The sequence below is a fragment of the Chiloscyllium punctatum genome, chromosome 32, assembly GCF_047496795.1.
Source record: "Chiloscyllium punctatum isolate Juve2018m chromosome 32, sChiPun1.3, whole genome shotgun sequence".
In the NCBI taxonomy this organism is placed as follows: Eukaryota; Metazoa; Chordata; class Chondrichthyes; order Orectolobiformes; family Hemiscylliidae; genus Chiloscyllium; species Chiloscyllium punctatum.
The window spans coordinates 44,481,767-44,502,745 of NC_092770.1; the positions used below are offsets into that span (position 1 = coordinate 44,481,767).

At 38.9% G+C, this 20,979-nt stretch overlaps 1 protein-coding gene across 1 annotated transcript in view; it reads left to right on the forward strand.

Moving 5' to 3' along the window:
- The window catches only part of LOC140458125 (voltage-dependent L-type calcium channel subunit alpha-1C-like), a 151,593-nt gene extending 143,853 nt beyond the window's left edge, over nt 1–7,740 (forward strand). The window contains exon 17 of the mRNA XM_072552232.1: nt 197–7,740. Coding sequence (XP_072408333.1) covers nt 197–490 — 294 coding nt within the window. The 3' untranslated portion in view covers nt 491–7,740. The remainder of the gene's footprint in view (nt 1–196) is intronic.
- The last annotated feature ends 13,239 nt before the right edge of the window (nt 7,741–20,979 follow it).

The following is a 20,979-nucleotide window of genomic DNA, read 5'->3' on the forward strand; positions in this document are numbered from 1 at the left end:
AGCAAAGAGTGGAGGAAGGCCATTAAATTATTCTTTTGTGTAGCACCTTATTGGATTTTGCAGTACATGCTTATCTCTTCATGAGCATCCATGCACGAAATCACAGCGTTCAAAATGTCAGACAATATTATTTATACATATTATGACCCATTTTTAGCCTTTTGTGGTAATGTTTATTTTCTATCTGCTTAAAAAGGTCCTGATCTCGGAAGGGCTTGGTCGATATGCACAAGACCCAAAATTTGTTGCTGCAACAGCCCATGAAATTGCAGATGCTTGCGATATGACAATCGAGGAGATGGAAAATGCAGCAGGCAACTTACTTAATGGCAAAGCTAAGGGGAGCCCAAATGGTAATCTGTTACCCTTTGTGAACTGCAGAGACTACCAGCAACAGGATATTGTGCAAGATTGCACAGAAGAAGGGCAGGATTGTGAAAAAAGTGATAAGCAATTTGCAGATGAGATGATTTATGTAAGCACCCTGTAGTATAAGAAGATGGTTACATTATTTGCTTCAATCAGTTTGTTTCAGAAGTGCCTCACTGTTCTTGTACATGAAGTAACTAGAACAGCTGCTTTCTTCATTTGCTATTGTGAATTGGAAGTTGAGTTGAGCAATTGGAGCTCTGAATGCTTTTTTAAAAAAATTAAAACCACCATAAAAATCACAATTTCAGGTAACAAAGTGGCATGACCTTTGAAACTGCAGCAGAGATACTATCCAACATCTCAAATATGCTCAAAGATTGTCAGAATTTGAGTATATAGGAGGGACTCTGGAGATGATGAGTGTCTAACTGACTGGTTGGCCAAACAACAGCTCAATAAGCCTTGGTTTTAGACAGAAATACAAATGAGGGTACACACCATGCATGTATGCACACAAAATATAACTTTTGAAGGATTTGTTCCTCCCAGCATATATAGAATACCTCAAAATACAATTTCTTGATTCTTACACTCTGAAGTGAGAGAAGTTAAGAGATAGATGCTGTTTGGGAAAGAAAAGAAGAAATGAATCACAGTTCACGATTGCATTATCTGTCTCTGCTTCACTTTTAATGATGTAGAACGTGTCAATAAAATGGTCTTTTTAACAGTGTTTATAGCTAGACTGTGAGCTGTTTCGCATACTGTTCATCCCATTTATTTCCACTCCGATTGTATTCTGAAAGCAGGGTAATTTCTTAATTTTGATGTGGCTTGTTGGTGTTTTAGCAATTCTTTGACTAGACACTTTCTGCATTTCCTTACTTTCATGATGGATTTTTTTAAAAAATAGTTCAAGCGATATTTTCTATTTCAGAGAAATTCACATTTAACATTGTGTCTTTTATGCATGTATCCCATGGAAATATTTATGTTTTAAAGAATAATACTTTACTTTAAGTTTGATAGTTTAACTGATTTCAGTACCAAGGTTCCAGGTATGACACATGGCATGTATCCACGGTCTACTCAGATCTATCATTGTGAAACAAACAATTTTACTTATATTTAATTGGTTGTGTAGTGGATCTGTGGCACATTTGGGTCTACAATGAGTTATACAGTTGAAATGTTGTTAAATTTTTAAAAAGTAGTTCATTGATCCAGCACCAAAAACCCATTCTCTTGTGTTTCACAAGATATGCAAAAACAATGCAATAAAGTGTGATTGTAATCAAAAGTATATGCGTATAAACTTTAAATCATAGATTATGTAAGTATGTACATATATATATTAAATGTTGAATATAGATATAAATTTATATTTCTCTATGAATGTATGAAATATATATCTATGTCTATTCAGTGCATTGAATTCTTGTATTGCGTTCGTTTGAAAACCTGAAATACTAGAATTCAAGTCAGTTTTAGCATTTGAGAAAAGACAAAAAAAATGCCAAACAATTCATTTCCAATTAATTTGTTAAATACACTGGTGTATATTTAATGCATGAAAATCGTTAAAATTATTAGCAAGTGTGCCAAGAGTATGTATATTATATATATTATATATAAAAATATAGATTTTAACTTTTAAATGCTTTCTAAGGCAAAATCAAGTAAATGTTTTTAATCAAAATTTAAAATGTACATATTGTAGTTATGATGTTACAGCATCTTCATATATTTAACATATACTGATTTTGCATATCTTGTGTTCACTGCTGTTGTAATACTTGTTTCTTATTGATTTCACCCCGAGTTCCAATCTGTGTGTGTACATCTATGTTTCTGTAAGGAGATGCCACAAATATTTAAATATTCAATTTATCTTTATTTTTTCCCGTTAAAGTCGCAACATCCTGTTCTTGCACCTATATTTAAAGTGGAGACTGAGCTTTTTCTTTAAATTGCTGGGTTCTCTAGCTGCTGGTATATCTGGAGAAATTGAGTTTGTAGAATGCAACAAAATGGAAAGAAATCAACAGGATGTTTACAATGCATTCTGGGAAATTAATAAAATTTTAATTAGATTGTTTTATCCAGCTTAATTTTTTTTCCAAAGAGAAACTTTCATTGATAAATAAAAGATTTTTTTCATTATTTTCCTAACTTCCATGACAAATTTTATACTAAACCTTCTTTAAACCAATAGTCAGTCACATTGGTGCCCGTCCCATCCAAAATATACTGCAGGGAATGAATCAATAGCATCTCTTGTTGGTGAAAACAAAAATTGCAGTTTCACAATCAGTGTTCTGCACCAAAACAGGAAGAAATACACAGATAAATTTACTGTTGGTGAAGTTAGCCTTGCTTCACAATTTAATTTTGTAAAAATGTTATATGGAAGATGTACATCAAGGTATTGGGTAAAATACATGAGTAAAAAAGAAAAGCTGTGGAAATACTGACATCATAAATTTGGAACATCCATTCATTCTACTCAAGGTAGCATTAGGTATACTAATCAGACCTAAGTTTCATGTTTAACTATTAACTTGAAGTACTTTTTTTTCTGCAATTCATATTCTGACCTCTTTTTGTAAAGGTATGGAGTACATACTTTACACTCGAGCACTATAACCAAGTGTGTGAAAATTGATGTATATATGTAACAAATATTTCTATAAACTAAATTATAATACATAATAATCTCCTCTATTTATGAGGACAATCCTCTGTAACAACCATCCTCATTTGACATAATTAATTTATTTCCTCATATATCTTTGAAAAAGTTGTCAAACACATCTATTCTGAATAAGCATTACTTATTACAAAATTCAGGAGGTATGATCAATAGACAATTAGAGATTATAGGTAGCCTGCAGAAATTATAGACTTGTTAGAAAATATTTCCCTGTATCTAAAATGTTATACCACTTGCCTATACAAAGCATGAAAATTATGTATTTAAGATTAAGAAAGTAAACAAAAACATTCCAGGTAACTTAATGTTCATTATTTTAGTTTTTAAAGATCATTTCATGCATTATGATGTGTTACAGTTTCAAAGTTAATCATTTATTTTGAATGAACTATGACAATTTTTTTTTAAATGAACCAATAAGACTGAGAGGGAGCTGAAGTAGTAAGTAGCTGCAATGAGATCAAAGTTCATGAGAGAGTTTCATTTGTACTTGAAAGTTCTTTCAAGTTTTAATTCTTTCATTGTCCCTGCAAGGCTACTGCATTGGTTAAAACTGGGTTCTACTTTAATGAATATTTTCTTTACTTATACTATTGTTCTTTGTATATGGAGCAGTGTTTTCCTGAACATGCATATTTGAGAGTTTGAAATGATATGCCCATCCTGTCATCTGCAGTTTATTTAGGATAACACAAATAGCATAAGGAGTTATTAATATTTATACAAAGGAAAAAGATGAGATGCTAATTTAACTTTTGTTATTCTTACATTAAATATATGCAATCCTACAAGCTGCATTTAGGATGTCATTGATGTCTTTCTAGTGTGAACTATATAAATGTGTTACTTAGTGGCAGCTGTGCTAATATTAACTCTACGTGAAGACATAGATTTTTCATAAACTATCAATAAATTGTCCAGATCACATCTCTCTTCATGTATGCTGAGAAAATAATCTAGTAATTTAGGGATTCCAGTGGATAGAATCTTTCATTATAGAGTAAAGAGTCTGGTGCTGTCCTAGAAGTGAGCATCATTTCTTTTGGAGGTGACTGGGCTTTTCTCACTTAAAAGTTAGTTAGTCTTTTTTAATCATATTACATATTCAAGGAACTTAATGAATCTTATGGGCTTGATGGGCAAGCAGTTCTCACACTTTGAATGTTTTTGCAGCATATTGAAAGGACTCACAGACAGTCATTAATTTTCTGCAAACAAGGAACTTCACTGGGGCTCTCATACTGGGCACTTGCAACTAAACACTTCCCTAATTAGCCTGCATTCCTTCCTCAACTCATTGTTTTCTGGACAGTGTGGCATCCTTCCTGGAGGGAGCCATGCACTTCTCCACCAAACGCCCTCCCCTCCCTCTTCCATCCTTTTTAAACCCAACCCTGGACACCCTCCATTCCTTGTTCATTCTCCAGATAGCTTGAACTGTCCAGGATAGGATCTCAATTAATATCATGACACGTAAAAATATTTCACTAGAAGAACAAGATAGCAGTTAAACCATCCTAAAGTTCAGAAATGTAGTCTACCTCGTCAGGTATCTGTCTCTTATAACCTGTACTGCTTGCTCACACAGAACGTAATTGGGAGGAAAACTTAATTCTAACAAGCTGATCTCCCACTGAGAGTTCATTGGATGAAAAAGTGTTCACAAGACTTGCATTAGGAATCTCGACCTGCTTTGAAAGTTCAAAAGAACTTAATGGCAAAACTTCATCCCGCCATTGGGATTCTACATTGAGACCTGTTCATTTTTCTTCCTGTTTCCCAGAGCAGCACAAAATTCTGCCGTATTAGCAAGTTTGGAGAAGATCTGTAGCTCAGGTTCTGGATGTAAGTTTGCTCGCTGAGCTGGAAGGTTCGTTTTCAGATGTTTCATCACCAAACTAGGTAACATCATCAGTGAGCATCCGGTGACCTCTGGTGATGTTACCTAATATGGTGATGAAATGTCAAAACAAACTTCCAGCTCAGCGAGCAAACTTACATCCATTCTGCTCTGGAACATTGTGTACAGTGTTGGTCTTCTCATCTAAGGATACATTTGCCAAAGAAAGACTGCAACAGAGGTATACCAACCTAATCCCTGCGTAGGCAAAGATTGAGGAAACTTTGCCTTTATTTTTCAAGATATTCTAAGAATTATGGATAATCTATTTGACATTTATAGAGTTCTTACTGGGCTTGACAAGATGGATGTAAATAGGATGTTTCTCCTGGCTGGTGAGTCTAGAACAAGAGGACTGAATCTCAGAATAAGGGGAATGCCATTTAAGACTGAAATGAGGATGATTTCTTCACTAACAGTGAATTTTTGGAATTCTCCAGTCAATACGGCTGTGACAGTTCAATCATTGAGCATGTTCACGGCAGAGATCAATAGATTTCTAGAGATTAATTACACCAAGGTATATACGGATAGCGCAGGAAAGTGGCATTGAGGTAGATGATAGGTCATCATTTGATTGAATGTTGGAGCAGGTTTCTGCTTCTCCTGTGTTCCTGAAGAATTTAGAACCATCTTATTAACTGTCTGCCAAAATTAGGATAAACGAAAGGCAATTCAGAACTCATTTAATGACAATACCAATACTGCAAAAATCTAGAAATTGACTAGCAACTTTAATTTGCTGTATGCATTGGTTTACATGTAGTTTACAGCAAATAATGTTTCTTACTTTTTCAGCTTTATGCAGTTGTCTGTTAGAAACGATGTAATTTTGGTGTACAGTATGAAAAGCCTGAAGGAGTATGCATGTTATCTGGTATCATACAGAAGGCACGATCAGGTTTTGACTATATGGGATGCTGATGGAAACTGCATTTTGCCAAAAATCATCCTCTCGATGCTATCATCAGTTAAACAAATATTTCACGCACATCAATTCTGCAGAAATGTGGTAATACAGTTAACAAAAATGCAGACTACAAAGAAAACAATGGATCCAGCATTCTAAAGTTAAAGTGATTTTAATACAATTTAGCGCCTTCACAGCACTAAAATATTAGAGCCACCAGCTAATCAATCATTAGTTTTGATTATTACCCTTTATATTGTTTGTGTTGTGCCTGCACCTAATGATAATCATGGTAATGCAAAATCTGTGAAAGGGAATTGAAAGTATCAGTCTCAAACAATTCATATATTATTTTGTCTTATTTGGTAGTAATGCTGTGTCCAGCGTCAACTGTTTGTCCTAATATTGTTGTCATTTTTTGTTTTGTCTTTTCACCCTCTGAATATAATTTCATACCGAAGCTAATATTGAGGTTTTGCATATTTAATTTTTATTGCAATTATATACTGTAAATTAAAGACATGGTTTGAATGTAGCCCTGTTTACTTGATGTACAATAGTTATAGGACTTCTTTGTATTTTTTTTATTTCTATTGGAACATGTTGCTTTGAATAATTAAATATTCAATGAGGTTAGAATTCCTATGAATTGATATACAACTCTAATACAATCCTATAACAACAGAGCTGTGGGGTCTCGTAAAGCCTCATAGCCATTATATATTGTTGATCTGATTATAAAATCCAGGAACTGCCACTATGAGTGCTTGGACATGAAACAGACCTAACCTTGCAAATTTAATTGAGCTCTGGACCTCTGTCATAAATGTACAGTGGAACCGTTTGCAAACGGCATGGTGCGGATGCATAACGCAGAAGGATGATGGGGAGGTGTAGTTCCAAGATTGTAGGAATTATATGAAGATATTAAGCAAGCATTACAGCATTTTTGATGGCAACATTTTATTGATGATTTCTCTTTCAAAGCTTATTTGGAATGGGCACTACTCCAGGCATATTATTAGGTAATCATTGAATATGACAACCTCACGTACTTACTTAAAATTCTTCTGTTACCTGAAAAACCAATCTAGGGAATAGGACATGAAAATGCAATGAAGACAGTGAAGGTATTTATAGCTGTCTTGCAAACTGTGTACATAAATGAATAATTTGCTTGTTTAGGACAGCACAAAGAGAAGCTCAGGTGAGAAAGATTTGGCAACATAATGATAGCATACATAGCAGGGTTTTAGTGAGACTATATTTAATGATGACTATTGGACTGGAATTGCATATGCTGGTCAGCAGAGACAAGGTCAGGGATCAAAAAAGGATGAAAAATTGTAATGTGTACATTTAAAACCATTTGTCTTTTACAAAAACACACTTCCCTTTAATCCCCAAAGTTATATGGTAACTGAGTATTTGTGGAAAGCTATTTCTGTCAGGGGTTTGAGTGAATCCAGACTTATCTGAAACACTGTTGGTAGATTTTGCAAATACTGTTGTTTTATTTAAATTATTATTTAGTATTGCATGCAGAATACATGATTAATTCCCTACCTTTTTGTGTTCTATTTATCACCTGTTTAAACAGTTTGAATCACTAAATTCAACATTTTTGTACTCTGTTAAGCAAAACAGAAAAATAGCTAATTTGTAAATAATATTGTACAGTTTGTAACTGTAATGTTATTCTGTCTCTGGTGGGATAAGCCGTCTTGTCCTCGCACGTAAAATTTAGAATGTATTGACCTAAAACAAGTTTTAAGTTAATCTTTAATTGGACATTGTATATTCCTGTAAGATTGCATTTTTATCTAAGGAATGATGTTATTAAAAACTGCAAATAAATTAAGTTTCCTAACATGGTGTCCCAGTTTGTTGTTGTACTAGGCCATTGTTCAGAACTTTTCTCTTATCAAATATCAAAATCATAAAATTATTATGATACAGAAAGAGGCTATTCAGTCCATTGTGGCTGCACTGACACTTCAACGTGCATTCTGACTTATAGAGTCATAGTGTCATATAGCAAAGAAACAAAATCTTCAGTCCAACTCCATTGATTTGTCTTTTTTTCATAAACTTGCACATTAACAAGAGACAATTATTGTTAACTCTTCAAAAATGCCAGCAAGTTTAGTCAACCACAATTTCCCCTTTAGAAATCCCTGCTGACTCATCCTAAACAACATACCTTTTCTTCCATGTAACCACCAACTCTATCCCAAATAATGGTGTCTAGGAGCTTCCCCACTACTGAAGTTGAACTGACTTTTATGTAATTGCTGGGCTAATCCTTAAGTTTTTTTTTAACAAGGTTGTAATTTCAGTACTTCTCCAGATTTCAGGTACCTCCGAGTCTAGGGAAATCTGAACGATTGTATTCAACACCATTACAATTTCTACTCTCTCTTTCAATATTTTTGAATGTATGTCATCATATTTCTTATTAACTTTAATCATCGACAGCCTATTCAACACTCCACCCTTATCAATTGTGAACCATTCCAGTATCAGAATTTCCTTCTTCGGCACCATGGCCTGATTGTCTTCATCAAAGAAGTAAAGCCAAGTGAAAAATAGTCATTTTCATGGTTAACCAGGGAAGTTAAGAATAGAAAAAATTGAAAGAAAAGTTAAAGGTTAGCCTGAGGATGGAAAAAGTTTTAAAAGCCAACAAAGAAAGATTTAAAAAGGAAGAACTTTGTGAGTAAACGTGCAAGTAATAGCAGGAGACTGCAGGGACTTTTGTAAGTATATAAACAAGAGAGGCAAAAGTGAAAGTCAGCCCTTTCAAGAACAAGGGTGGTTAGGTGGCCAGCAGCAGAAATAGCTACGAGACTCGTTAAGAGGTACAATCAAACATACAGGGAACTTTGGTCAAGCTAGTTTAAATTCTGACCTAGGTTAAACTGCAGCCAGGATATGTGATGACCTGACTTGTAAGCTGTGACCTGCTGTTTCCTATGTTGACCAAATGCTGGAGATTTCATGGCTATCTGCTACACAAACTTCACACCATTTTGCATTATATGGAGTATGAATATGGCTGTTTACAACTTAGCATAAATAATTGGGCATTGTTTGCAAGTAAAGTCCATTGGTGGGATCGAAAGGGGTGATCATTGGTCGAGTGACAGAGATGTTTCTGGAAATGAACATATTTTGCGGATAAACTCAGCAGAACAAAGAAGAAATTGCAAAAAGAGCCTTTGAAACCAACATTTGAGAAGTACGTGCCCTGAAGTTATGTTCAGAGAAGACAAAGAATCACAAGGCAAGATCTACACTGAGAGCAAAGTTGGCAACCTCACTTGAATCAGGGTAGTATTTGTCTCAAGTAAAACTTAGAATTAGTTAGAATTAAATGTGGGTTAAGCTAAAATACGGTAAAGTGAAGTTAAATGGAGTGAGTTAAAGCTGAAGTTAAGTTGGACAAAATAAGAAGTAAATGTTTGCCATGAATGTGTGTTTTATATTGAATATTTAACTTTAAAGTGCCAATTAAGATAGTATCTTTAATTAAAGTCTGAGTCTCCCTTGTCTGTCACACAGGGGAATAATATCTGCATAAAAGGTTTGATACTCCTTTCAGGTAACACAGGAAATGGCAGAGAAGTTGAAGAAATATTTTACATCAGACTTCACAGTAGAAGACACTAATAGTATTCCAAGCATTTAAAATATCAAGGAGCAAAAAGGAGGAAAATTACAAGGGAAAAAAATGGCAACAAAGCTTGATAAATTCTTTGGACTTGAAGGAATGCATTCTAGAATATTAAAAGAGGTATCTCCAGAGATAGTGGAAGCACTGGTATTTTCCATGCATCCATAGATTCTGGAAAAGTTTCAAAGGACTTCCAATGTAACATCTTTATTTAAAAACAGAAAGAGATTTAAAACAGGTAATTGTAGGCCAATTATCTTAACACCTATTGTTACTGAGAAAATGTTGCAGTCTATCATAAAGGATGTAATGGCAGATTATTAAGAAATATCTCATACAATCAAGCAGAGTCAGCATAGCTTCACGAAGGGGAAATCATACCATACAAATTCATTAGAATTCCTTGAGGAAGCAGCAAGCACACTCATAAAGGGAAAACAGTTGATGTAAGGAATTTGGATTTTCTGAATGAATTTGATAAGGTAATGCACATTAGGCAACTTAATACAACAACAGCCCATGCTGTTGGAAATGATACATTAGCATGGATGGAGAATTGACGAAATAGTAGAAGAAAGAAATTTGGAATAAGGGGAACATTTTAAGGGTGGCAATCTATTACTTACGGAGCATTGCAGGAATCAGTGTTGGGGCCACAGTCAATGTAAAACAAATAATAATGACTTGAATGAGGGAAGTGAGTGTATTTTAGGCAATGTTGAACATGATGCAAAAATAGGTGGAAAGGCATGTGCAGAGGGATAAAAACAGTTAAATAAATGGGAAAAAAAACTTGGCAGAATATAATGTGAATAAAATATATCTTGAAGTAGAGTTCAATGAAAATTTAGAAGAGCCTATGAGGCAAACAGTGATAAAACTGAGACTTTAGTAGTCCTGTGTTCTCACCCTGCGAGAAGGTTGGAACTTGTACAGCTCAAAATATGGAGCTGTATAATCTTACCATCATGTACATATTATAATCCCATTTAAAAGTAACTGAGAAATCTAGCTGCAACTATGGAATATATGGAAGTTACTTTGGCAGTTATGTAGTTAATGTAGTGGAGTAAAGCATGTATTGGATCATGTTAAGGATGAGCTATAGCTGGACTCATGTAACAGATAATGATAGCATACTATGATAGGCTAGGTGATAGTTGAGCTAACGCTAAAGACGTTTGTGGTGTAATGTGATAGGTTAAGTGTAAAGTAGTAGAGCAATGTGGCAGAAGATGATTAGTTTAGAAAGACAAAGCAAGCTAATTTGAGTGGTTATGCTAACGACACCAGATAGCACAGGAACGAGTAAAGAATAAACTGGAGAAGCCCCAAGAATATGTGGGCAGACAGGGAAGACATTTTCTGATTGCCACAGCATTTGTTTGCAAATAATAGTTTAACTTTGTGAAGGATTTTCTGCGTCTCCTAGTAATTTTCACAGAGTATTGGGTGATCTCTCCATAACAAATTTGGCATTGCAGACAGGGTTGGAAAGAACCCCCGCCCCCTCCGAAAAGAGGCAGCAGCTACAGGGCACTTCCCAGCCTTACACAGAAGTGCAGGGAAACTGTCGAAGGGTCTCTCCGATCCAACAAACCATAAGGCAGATGGTAAATTAAAGTTTGGGGAGATGCAGAGGATTGTTCAGGAAAACTGTGCAGTGGGATGAATAGGTGTAGAACAAAGAGATTGAGTTAGATAAAATTTCACGTGGTGTAGGTAAGTCCCTGTGGATACTATCCTAGGAAATTATGGGGTCTGAAAGGGCAGGACAGAAAATCCTGCAGATACCACCCTAGGAAATTAAGGGGTCTGAACAAGCAGGATAGAAAGTTCTGTGGATACCGTCCTGGAAAGAGCAGGGGTCTGTACAGGCAGAACAGGTAAGCAAATATTGTTTTTTCATTAGTATTACTGATTCTGAGTGAAATTGAAAGCCAGAAGATTGATAACAGACGATTAAGAGTAAACTAGCAGAAAATAGCCAACTTTTTGAAAGTGCCACTAAACTGTTGAATTTTTAAAAAACAAGGACTGTATATTAATTAGACTGACATAATTTTAACTATGGACAAAGGGACTGCAGTTGAAATATTGAGTAAGAAATTACCAGTAGCAAGAAATGATATCATAAAAATTTCTGAAAAATGGGAGAAAATGAACTAAAGAATTACTAACTAAATGGCCAAAAGAAGGTACCTTTGATATAAATATGTGCGGTGAAATGGAGGGATTAATTAAGAACCACAGAACCAAAGATAAATCTAAAAAGAGGATACAGAAAAGGGAACAGGAGGCGGAGATACTAAAACATTTTAAGATTGGGGGAGAAGAGTTGAGAAGAGTCTGTCAGGCACCAGGTGCGAAAGGAGGGGTGACAGAAAGCTGAACAAAAAGCTTTTGGAAATAAAGGCTCTGGAAGGAAACATATCCATATGCTCAGAGCAGAACAAACAGTCTTTGGAAACAGAGGGTCAGCAAGAGAAAGCATCCATATATCCAGACTTAAAAGAATTAGAAAAACCCCCTTCCTGTTCAGGCAAAGAGAATGTGACATACTGTCCTGTATTAAGGAAAACGGTAGAGATACAGGGAAAATTGGATTGGGAGAAAGGTGACCCAGAGCTGGATATATTAAGAATGAAAAGAATGTCAGAACAGGAGAGGAGACAAGAAGAAATAGAAGCTATACAACAGGAAAAAGAAAGATTGCAAGATGAAATTCAGATGTTATGTATGTTAAGAACGCAACGAGACTATGAGGCATATCTAAACCATTGCAGGAATGTTGAGCGGAGACAGCAGAGTGTGATAGGCAGAGTGATGGGGGAAGGGAGCAGAGGATGCAGTAACACAGGCAGGAAGATGGGCCCAAGCAGAACAAGTAGGAGAAGAAAGGGAGGAAATAGAAGTAGAGTCAGAATTGGAATCCAATGAGGAATCACAAAAATAGCAATTTTAATAAGGGAAAGAAGTCTCCATGGGGGAAGGTGCTGCCATTGTTTATAAAAGGGGGGAGACAGCCACAATACATTCCTTGGGGAACCCAGGATCTGGAAGGGCTGAAAAATGTGTTGCCCAGCTTACATGAGGGAGCAGGAAAGTGGAATAGAGCCTTTGAAGACGAAACCACAGGATGGTTGTTGGCTATGAGGGATTTGAAAGCACTGCTAAAGAAAGTGGTGGGGCTCCTGAAATTAAGAGAGGTAATGGACTGAGCCCACCTGAACAATGTGGTGGACAATCTGATGATTGATGGTACTGGGTTTGATCCAGTAAGACAGAGGGTATGGCAGGTCCTTAGATTCTGTTACCCACCTAAGATTGATCCCAAAGCGTTGAGAGAGGATCCACTGGGAGACACTGAAAACTCAGCAGCCTATCTAGAAAACTAGCTAAAAAAGTAGAGGCATCAAATAGAACAAGATGTGGAAGGTAGCCAACTATTGACCAAAATGTTCAAGACTGCGATCATTGAGGCATTGACCCCTCAAGTCAAATTTAAGCGAGAGGAGATGGTAGGTCTAATGTTAATGGCCCGACAGGAATTCAGAGATCATGTCATCCATGCAGTGGAAAGATATTATGTAGGTTAGGTGCATTAGTCAGGGGGGAATATAGGGGAGGGGAATGAATCTGGGTGGGTTACTCTTTGGAGGGTCGATGTGGACTTGTTGGGCCAAAGGGCCTTCCACACTGTAGGGTTTCTAATTCTACAAAATATGCTGGAAAGACAAAAAAGAAGCTGGCCGATCAACAGGAGGAGGTGCAAAGAAAGTTGACACAAATGCAGCTCAAGGAACTTAAAAGGAGAGAGGGAGAGAGAAAAGCAAAGGGATGTTGTCAGTGACAATGGAGTTGAAAGGCACTACTGAAATGAACAAAACGCTGGTCCAGGGAGAACCTTCACACACTACCTGCCAAGGGCCGGACAAACCCATGCCGATGATAAACGTTTTTGAGGGAACTTCTCCACAGATGCCATACCAAGGGCAAAATTAAATTAAACAAAATCCCAGACAGAACTGGGGTTCCTCAGGGACAAAGAGGTGGGGGGGGGGGGCAAAGGCTATGGTGAGAAGTCAGACTCAGAGAGGGTCAGAAATAACGTGTTGGGGATGGCAGCATTTAGTTCAGACTGGATTGAGGAATACGCCAAAATTATGGCTCCCCTTAGGAAAATAATGAAGGAGGCAGGACATGCAAGTCTGAAGAGTGTACTGCAGTGGAATGAGCATGCTGCAGCAGTTTTCAACACCCTTAAGCAGGCATTGCAGTCAGCCTTGGAGTTAGCCCTGCCTAGAAATGAGAAACGTTTCCACCTTTATGAGTCAAACAGACAGGAAGGTTACGCTGCCGCAGTCTTTGCACAAAGGGGCTTCAGGAAAAGCAATGGAGATCCCATACAACATTGCCAACATATTGTAGAGTTGACGACTGCGTTAATGAAGCCAAAAGCGCTGGTTATTATAAAGTGCCGAGCACACAACAAAATATGGTGGTTAAGGGTCTTCATCTTCATGCAGCAGATGAAGCAGTTAGAATGGCCTCTGAGTGCACTTCAGCTGTCATTGCACCCCAGGTGCGTTTAGATCTGGAGCCTACAACAGCAGACATCATTGAGATGCAAGGTAAGGCAACCTTAGCTGAACAAACACTGTGGTGACAAAGGGGAGCCAGGCAAAACCAAGGAGGCCTGTGGAGCACCGTGGAAGGTTTGTGGGTGGTACCTACCCCTTTGTTGACCATTCTCATCCCAGAGGCACATGGGCTGGATCACTGTGCTAGAGGGGAAAGTACTGAGGAAGATAACAAAAGACAGCTTCTGGTCACCTTACTTGCAGGCCTCAGTGGATTACATATTGTCACAATGCAATGTATGTGCTCAAAATATTATCAGAAAAGGTATAGCGACCCCTATAGGACACATACCAATACCTGAGAGACCATTTAAGCATTTGGTGATCAACTATGTGGACATGATAAAGACAGTGCGAAGGAAGAGATATATGTTGGTGGTAATCAACAGGGTTAGCAGATGGGTAGAGGCAGCTCCATCTACAGACTCAGGGGCAGGCACAGTAGTAAAATTCTTAACAAATGAAGTTATTCTGACGTTTGGCATACCGTCGGAGTTTAGTTCAGACAATGGGTCTGCTTTTATCCAAAGAGTGGTTAAGTTGGTGCTGCAGACTTTGAGGATCAAGCAGAGATTTGGATGTGTGTATCATCCCCAGTCGCAAGGTATGGTGGAATGGATTAATGGGACTTTAAAAGCCAAGTTGGATAACACTTGCGCAAGTACCGACCTGAACTGGGTCGATGCACTGCCACTAGCACTAATGAGCTACCATATGCAGTCTAACCACATGACAAACTTGACACTACATGAAATGCTTACTGGTGGACCCATGCCAGTGCCCAGGTGGAGGGGTCCATATGAAGGACCTAGCTTAGAACAAGTGGAGCTAGAACTTAAGCAGTACATGCAACAGCTAACTATGATACATGAGTCTACTCACACAGGAAATACTGAGAGAGCTGGTATCTGCAAAGGGGAGGGACCTATTAAACCCAGAGGTCAGGTGTGCACGGGTTTTCCAGAGAAAGTGGAATGAGCCAAGTAGAGAGGGACCCCTATTGGTGTCGCCCACTGCCATTCAAGTGGAGGGACGAGCCACATGGTATTCTCTCAATTATTGCACCAGAAATGTCCCACAGATGCAGACAGACTCTGGAGCTGAGGTAAGTGAGGGTAAAGAAGTGGCAGCAGTGACCGAACAGGACGCACTGGGTATCAATACTCCTTCATGTGACTTTGAGCAGTTGGTGAGTGAGGTCTTCGGGTTTACCGCTGCTTCCTGGGCTATCAGAGATGGGTCTGTGGAAGGTGAATTTTTTCCTGATTGTATAACTGGGGACAGGTTGGGTGGTGGCCACTAATGTCCCCCTCCCCAGTCCTCAACCTTTCTACTCCTGTAGTCTTGGGGACCATCAATTTGATAGACCTGGCAGATCTCACTTGGTAGTGCCAATGCTCTGCAAAGCCGAGCCAAAAGATATAGAGGAGTAAGGAGTGTGGAGCCCACTCCCCCAGCACGGTTGTCTGCCCACAGCAATCATTGGCACCAATAGGCAAATTACACGCAGTGATGCTGACGACATGGGACTGCTTCCTGTGTGCTAAGTCGCAACAGTCATACATCATCATGCCTGTGCTCTATGATTCTTCCACCTACTCCGATTGGCAACGACAACGATCCCTTCGGCCATTTGATCCGAATTACTCACTGTTATATATACGGCCCCTACTGCCCTTTCTGCTGTCTCCTCCTTCAGGTTTCCACATTATACCGTCCGGATGAATGAGGGAGGGCAGCAGCTCCAACAGTGTTGCGGTTATGGTACTCCTTGGTCTACCAGTAAAAATAACCAGGTGTTCTCTGTAGCTGATTTTGTGGTGTGTACAGGTTTGAGCTTTGAATGTTTCAGATGGAATGGCTCTGTTCCTGTAGGCCACTTTGAAGGCTCTTGTGGGAACATGCTTGATACTGAGACTGACACAACTTTTGGTGCCAATGTGCTATAGCACGAGTTCATTATGAATTCTCAGCAGGTTCCCTTAGCAGACTTGTGTTGGCGGTGTGGCCTGAAGGGGGGCTGTGTCTGACATTTCCCTCCAGCTGGGATGGTGTCTGTATTGTTGTGATTAGATTAGATTAGATTACTTACAGTGTGGGAACAGGCCCTTTGGCCCAACAAGCCCACACCGCCCTGTCGAAGCGCAACCCACCCATACCCCTACATCTACCCCTTACCTAACACTGCGGGCAATTTAGCATGGCCAATTCACCTGACCTGCACATTTTTGGACTGTGGGAGGAAACCGGAGCACCCGGAGGAAACCCACGCAGACACGGGGAGAATGTGCAAACTCCACACAGTCAGTCGCCTGAGGCGGGAATTGAACCCGGGTCTCTGGCGCTGTGAGGCAGCAGTACTAACCACTGTGCTACCATGCTGCCCACGTGATGCTCCTCCATGAAATTGTTGTGTCACCACAGGCCCGGTTTGACGCCCTATCACAACAAACTTTTCACCACCCTTAATGAGCATATGACCCTGATCCAGCGACACGCATTGATGGTATAGGTGAGGCAAGGGGCATCCCCAACAACTTCAAACCTGGAATGAAATTGCCACAAGCTGGGAAGCACTTATCCCTGCCATTCAACAAAAATGCTGAATGGATTAATTATATCTATTACAACTAGCAGCAGTTTTTTAATTACATCGACGATGCTCTCTCAGCATTAGGTGAGCAGTTGGATGTGACCAGCAAATTAGCACAGCAAAATAGGCAGGCCTTGGATTGGCTGTTGGCTGAGAAAGGTGGTGTCTATGTACTGTTTGGGGAAACCAATAATACTAGCCCGGGAGGATCATTTACTAAGGCAATGGATAAGCTAAGGAATCTGAGGAAGGAGCTTATGGAGACTGCAGGGTCCAGCCATCGGTTTTTTTGGGTGGCTGGATAGCGTTTTGGGTGGATGGGGGGCTTGGTTTGCCAAGATTGGGATTGTTGTGGGTATCATGCTGATCATTGTTGCATTGTCTTTTGCTGTGCTATACCTCTTACTAAGTCTTTTTTAGTGTGTCTTGCTGCACGGCAATTCTCTGTTGTTCAGGTGAACTCTGGACCATCCCTTCCTCCACTAAGGTTCCAATACTCTATTACTATGATCTGCTGTCTGCTGAAGTGCTGAAGCCTTGTCCAGACGAAGATGCCTGAATTGCGTTGTGTTGCACTTAGATTGTGAAGGGCCCTTGGGTCTTTTTTCCTGTTCTAGCTCTTGTGGGACGGGCTTTTGGCTCAGTGACTCCAGGAATGGAGGGAGAATCCTTTGAGAACCGGACCCCGGAAATTGTTTTTGCCTTCTTTCAGGGATGTAGCTACCCATCTGGCCTTTGTACATTATATGTACAGCTCATTATATTCTTTCTCTGTGTGAGACCAGTAGGTCTCAAAGGGGAGAATATGGAATATATGGAAGTTACTTTGGCAGTTATGTAGTTAACTTAGTGGAGTAATGCATGCATAAGATCATGTTACAGATGAGCTATAGCTGGACTTGTAACAGGTAATGGTAGCACACTATGATAAGCGAGTTAAATCATGTGATAGATGAGGTGTAATGTGATAGGTTAACTGTAAAGTAGCAGAGCAGTGTGGCGGGAGGTGATTAGTTTAGAAAGACAAAACAAGCTAATGTGATTGGTTATGCTAATGACACCAGATAAGCACGGGAACTGGAAAAGTACAAACAGGAGAGACCCCAAGATTGTGTGGGGCAGACAGGGAAGACATTTTCTGAGTGCCACACCTTTTGTTTGCAAATAAAAGTTTAACTTTGTGAAGGATTTTCTGCATCTCCTAGAAATTCTCTCAGCGTATTGGTGATCTTTCCACAACAGAACTGACAGAAAGAATTGAAAAATCCATACTAAAAAAGAAATCCTCGTTTTGTTCTTTAAGTATCTTGTTACAGTTATGTTGGTGATAAGGAAACATGTTTTGATCCTCTTGACTGGTTAGTTCATGAATTGTTTATCGTCTTTCACTTGACAAGAGCTTTGTCTAATTCTTTTCTCACAAGATTCATAGCTTTCTTATTTTGAAATTTAATTTCCATTCAAGAACATGTATCGTTCTTCAAGGTTTTACAGTATCATCACTGTCACAGCTGAGTGTCAGTTTCAAAGCAATGTTTTCCTTTACTCCATTATTAACTTGGAATGCTGTTGCTATCTGTTTTGACATATTTTGTTTGGATTCAATCTGTAGGTTTTATTCAGACAATTCCAATTTACCTCCAGCTGCTAATAACACTGACTCAGATCCAATGTCCTTTCAACACTATCAGTCTGAATTTCTGACTCTTTGGATACATCTGACCTTGAAACTAATTTCTATGGTAGACACACAGTGAGCCATGCATTTCAGTGCATTAATTATTTGTTTAGTTTCAGTTTTAACCTCTTCTTACGCTTTTCATAAATCACTGGAGATGGCAACATTTCTCGTCATATTACTTCCTAGTAACACATCAACATCAATCAGTAACATTGACACAATCCCCATAACTAAAAGACCAGAAAAAGGGCAGCATGGTGGCACAGTGGTTAGAATTGCTGCCTCACAGAGCTGAGACCTGGGTTTGATTCCAGCTTCAGGCAACTGTGTGGAGTTTCCGAATTCTCCCCATGCCTGCACGGATTTCCATCTGGTGCTCTAGTTTCCTTGTATAGTCCAAAAATGTGCAGATTAGATGGATTGGCCATGCTAAATTGTCCTGTAGCATCCAGGGATGTGTAGATTAGGTGAATTAGCCATGGTAAATGCAAGGTTACGGGGATAGGGTGGGGGTCTGGGTGGAATGCTGTTATGAGAGTCAGTGCAGACACAATAGACCAAATCGCCTCTTTCTGCTCTGTAAAGATTCTATGAAATTAAATCAGATTTTAACTTAATTTTCTTATAGAAGGAAATCTCCATTACTCCCCATATTAACCAATGAACTGACCCCATATTATGAAGAATATTGATATTATTGCTTGCCCATTTAATCTATTCCAATATTAAGCACATAAAACAAAGCTACCAATTTTTCATAATCTCACTACTGGTTCAGCATTTCCTGAAAACAGTTTACAGACTCCCAGAAATGCTGCAGCCATAGCTTTTAAAATCTACCACTCCTGTTTTTACATGTCCTCCCATGACAAATTTAACATGTTGCCTCTCAGGAAATATATTTATCCATTTTGTCTTTTCACTTATGCTATCTTCTTCACTCTAATTAGTATATTTCTAATAGTACTCTAATTGTGGCCTAACCAATATTTTATATAATTTAAGTATAATCTTGCTGGTTTCATAATCCATTCATTGTGTATAAAGGAAAGTATATTTAATGAAACATTAACGACATTACATAACTGCCTTGTTACCTTTGAGGATCTTTAGACACACACACTCAAAAGTTTCTTCTGGCCCTCTACATTTCTCACCAACCTATGGTTTTTGGATCTTCCTCTGCCTTGTTTTCCCTCCCAATTTTTAACTCTCACGGTTTAATTTTCATATGAATAAGCTTAAATTAGTGATACTACAAAAGAGAAGGGACCCCCAGTTGAGCCTTGAGTAACCTCACTGTAAAAAGTCTCCAAGTCACAAAAACAGTTCAACTCTTTGTTCCTGCCATTGATCCAGTTTTGGATCCAACATAGAAATAAAGACAGAAATTGCTGGAAAAGTTCAGCAGGTCTGGCAGCATCTGTAGAGGGAAAGCAGAGTTAATGTTTCGGGTCAAGTGACCAGTCCTTAGTATTCTCTGATTTCTCCCCACAAATGCTGCCAGACCTACTGAGCTTTTCCAGCAATTATCTGTCTTTGTTTCTGATTTACAGCATCCGCAGTTCTTTCAATTTTAATTTGAATCCAACATCCTGTGTTTGCTTGGATTCGGATGGGTATTTATTTTTCTGACCAGTTGATTCTTGTCAAAAAGCCTCGCTAAATTACCTACAGTTGCATCTAATTCAATATCCTTAATGACTATTGCATCAGCCACCACAAATATGTATATATCTAATCAAACCACCTAGATATCAATTTGCCTGACAAACTAATTTTCAGGACAAAAACAGTTCAGTTCAGCTTTCCATTCTTCATTCCACAGAACCTGTCAAAGTAACCCTACTTTAGTGTCAATCATTGCACTGGATCACAAGACACTATACATTCCCTCCCTTGTGTTTTGCAGATTGCAGTGGGAAGTCCACAGCCTCAGGAGAGAAATGCCTGCTCGCCCAGAAGGGACCTCCCCAACCTCTGAGGACAAGAATTCTGAGGCCTCAGAGGAAGTATCAGCAAGGATGCAGCTTGCTGTCCCTTCCCCCAACAATTCAGATACAGACACATCTGTGGAAATGTCAGGCTGAGAAAGTTTGGCAGCACAAGCTGATGAAACCTCACCTCGATTGCTCTGCAACTGACTGAGGATGAAACATCCCAAACCACCGACTCGACAGGCCGTGGAGACCGTGCAGCTGCTCAGCCCAGGCAGGAGTGAATTCCAACATATCAGAAATCAGCGATGTCACCCGCACGTACAGGCAAGGGCAGGAGCAGCAAACAGGAATGTGGGAGGCCATGTCCACCCCCAGCACTGAGACTCCACCATGTGGATCCAACTGCCTCAAACATGAGACTGTCTGGTGCCTCTGTGGACAGCTTGGTGGCTGGCATGAGGAGCCAGGTCCATTGCCCTCAGTGTCTGCTGGAGAAGGTTAAACACCTGCACTCCATTTGCCCAGCCATTAATCCCAAATACTAAAGGCAC